This window comes from Tupaia chinensis, unplaced genomic scaffold (genome assembly GCF_000334495.1).
Source record: "Tupaia chinensis unplaced genomic scaffold, TupChi_1.0 Scaffold000709_1, whole genome shotgun sequence".
NCBI lineage: Eukaryota > Metazoa > Chordata > Mammalia > Scandentia > Tupaiidae > Tupaia > Tupaia belangeri.
Window position 1 is genome coordinate 983,996 of NW_006160232.1, and position 2,952 is coordinate 986,947.

Consider the following 2,952-nt stretch of genomic DNA (forward strand, 5'->3'; position numbering starts at 1 on the left):
AACGCCAGGTGCTGTGGGTGAGGCATCACGCCCTCGCTCTTCCCAGGGAATTTACGTGGCAGCAGAGGTTCAGGCCCCTCTGGGCCTAAAGAAGTAGATGACACGCCGCCCCTGCCACATCACTTCCCCTGGGGCCAAGGGCCTGCCAGGGCCATGTGCGTGCACCCACTTCCTGCCTGAAGCACAGGACAATTTCCACACACCCTGGCTTTGGGTCTGTGTGACATCGATGTGCATGGCCATGAGGTACTTTTCCTGCTGAAAAAAAGAAGTCTTGGCTGGCATTATATATATAAAAAGGAAGAAAAAAGGGTGGGGCCAGCCAGTGGTTAAAGCACTGGACTTCCACATGGCCAACCATGGGTCAAGTCTTGGACCTGGCAGCTTGCGTTCTCACTTTCCCTCTCTCTCTCTGTCTGTCTCTCTCTGGTTAAATTAAAAAATAATCGTAGTAAATGAAATTAAATAAAATAATTCTTAAAAAAAAAAAAAAGAATTACTTGTATTTAATACAAGTAACCTGAGCAGGCCAAGTCTTTCGGGACACAGTGCTTTCAAACATGGGAAAAGATTAGCGGAAGCATCCTCAGGGCTGAAGGGGTGGGGGCCTTCTGCACTAGGCAGTGGCAGAGGGGCTCTCCTTCTGAGCGCGGCACTCCCGGTATACCAAGAAGGGGTGGACGAAGGTCAGGACAGTGACAAACACCAGTGTCGCATTCACCTGGAGGGAGAGAGAAAGGTGGGAGGCTAAGCCCAGGACTCTGAGCAACAGCCATGAGCAACCCAGAGACCTGTCTGGTGCCTATCCCACTTCATGCCTAGACACCACGGAGGGCCAGAAGGACTTCCAGGCAGTTTTTGTTCTGCCCTGGAGGGTGGGGTAGGGGCAGGAATATTATGCCGGTTCCACATGTGAAGAAACAGGCTTCGGGAGCGTGCATGACCTGCTCACAGGCACGCGGGGAGCAGTGGAGACGCTGGCTAAAATGCACATCTGAATATTACATTAGTCGCCCAACAGCACAATCAAGCCATTTGCCTCCGTTTTCACATGAAGGTCTTTTTCTGCTCCTAGGGACAGATATAAAGTCCTTTTCTACACTTCGCTGACTTCTTTTTATTTTTTTAATTTGCTAGAGGTCACATGTGCTCACCGGAGGTGGGGGCCGGGGGTGAGAAAGTACACACCCTCCCATACGGGATGGGCGTGCCACAATCTCTCCTTCCCTGTTTCTCCCACCTTTCAGGATTTTGGGTACACACACACACACACACACACACACACCTAGCATGGTTTTTCTTTTCTCTTTTACTTTTTTACTATAGAGCATGCATGCTTGCTGGAGACAGGGAAAGAAAGAGAGTAGGAACGTGAGAAAGCCCCGCCCCCAGGGGGGAGATGGCCACGCTGCAGTCCCTTCTCCTCCATTCTGCTCTCAAGGTTTTGGGCACTCATGCACACGTGCCCTGTGTGTTTTTCGAGCCTCCGGATCTGGTACTCGAAAGTGCAGTTGGCCATGTGGGGTCTAGCTGCCCTAACTACCACGTCCCCTGCAGGCCATGTGGGGTCTAGCTGCCTTAACCACCATCCCCCTGCTGGTCATGTGGGGTATAGCTGCCTTAACTACAACACCACCTGCTGGCCATGTGGGGTCTAGCTGCCTTAACCACCACCCCCCTGCTGGTCATGTGAGGTCTAGCTGCCTAAACTACCATGCCCCCTGCTGGCCATGTGGGGTCTAGCTGCCTTAACCACCATGCCCCCTGCTGACCTTGTCCAGGGTGTTTCTCAAGCCACCATGTCTGGTACTCAAACCATGTAATTGACTACATTGGATCCCACTGCCTTAACCACCAGGCCACGGGCTGGCCCAGCTTTCTTTAATGAGGGTTAAAGGGCTGTGCAGTGAGTAGTCAGAATGCCAAATTCAGTCTAAAGACTGTCCTCACTAGCTGTGCGCCTCTGATGTGTAAGTTGTACAACCCCTTTAAGCCTCGGTTTGTGTAAAAAGCAGAGAGTCAAACCCACTCCCTGGGGTGGGAGGACACGGGGAAAAGGACAGAGCTCCTATCTCTCAGGCCAGCAGTGGAAGCCACTGCATGTCGTAGTCCCAGCCAGGGTTGGTCTGCACACACTGCAAGTAGGAATTATCTCCGAAGTCGTAGGTTTCCACTTGAAATTTTGTGAGACAGAGGCAGCAGGTGGCGTGGTGGTTAAGGTGCTGGACACTCCCACATGGCCGATCATGGTTCAAGTTCCAGACCTGGTGGCTTGTTTTCTCACTTTCCCTCTCTGTGTGTGTCTCTCTCTGGTCAAATTAAAATAAGTGAATGAATAAATAAAATTAAATAATTCTTTTATAAAAAAAATGTTGTGAGGCTCTTGCACCATATTCCAGAATGTCTATTGTTACACACACACACACACACACACACACACACACGCATTATTTTCTCCTGAAATCTCTGAGTAACAGACTCTGGAAAGCTGTGCATGCTAAACCTGAGGCTTTGGGACCCCCAGCACAAGATGGGGTTCCTCCGCTGACCTCATCTGAGAAGCAAAACCAAAGATACCCATGTGTGGAACTGTTGCCTAAGGAACCATATCAGGCCTCCTGGAGCCTCCCAAGCCCCCACACCCACGAAGGTCCTCTGGTGCCCATTCCCAGGAAGGCGCAGGTCAGGAACACGCCCCCAACGCCACTCCCACCCCAAGCAGGACTCACGTAGGATGGATAGTCCTTGAGGGGGCCTTTGATGAGGGTGAAGAGGGGGAACTGGAGCAGGGACACAATGGCTGACAGGGCCATCACTAGCCCAAAGAGCTTTCCAAAGTGCTCAGAAGGGAAACTAGGGAGAGAAAGGAAAGGGGTTCCCGTGAGCTTTGGGTACCCTCCACCCTCACAGGAGCCTAGCCCCAGAGGGCCTCCGTCAGCCACAATGCCCAGG

General features: G+C 51.9%; 1 protein-coding gene across 1 annotated transcript in view; it reads right to left on the reverse strand.

Annotated features, from left to right (window-relative positions):
• Positions 1 to 491: 491 nt before the first annotated feature.
• Positions 492 to 2,952, reverse strand: part of SLC43A3 (solute carrier family 43 member 3) — a 30,876-nt gene continuing 28,415 nt past the window's right edge. Inside the window, exon 13 of the mRNA XM_006160809.3 lies at positions 492 to 721. Coding sequence (XP_006160871.1) covers positions 617 to 721 — 105 coding nt within the window. The 3' untranslated portion in view covers positions 492 to 616. The remainder of the gene's footprint in view (positions 722 to 2,952) is intronic.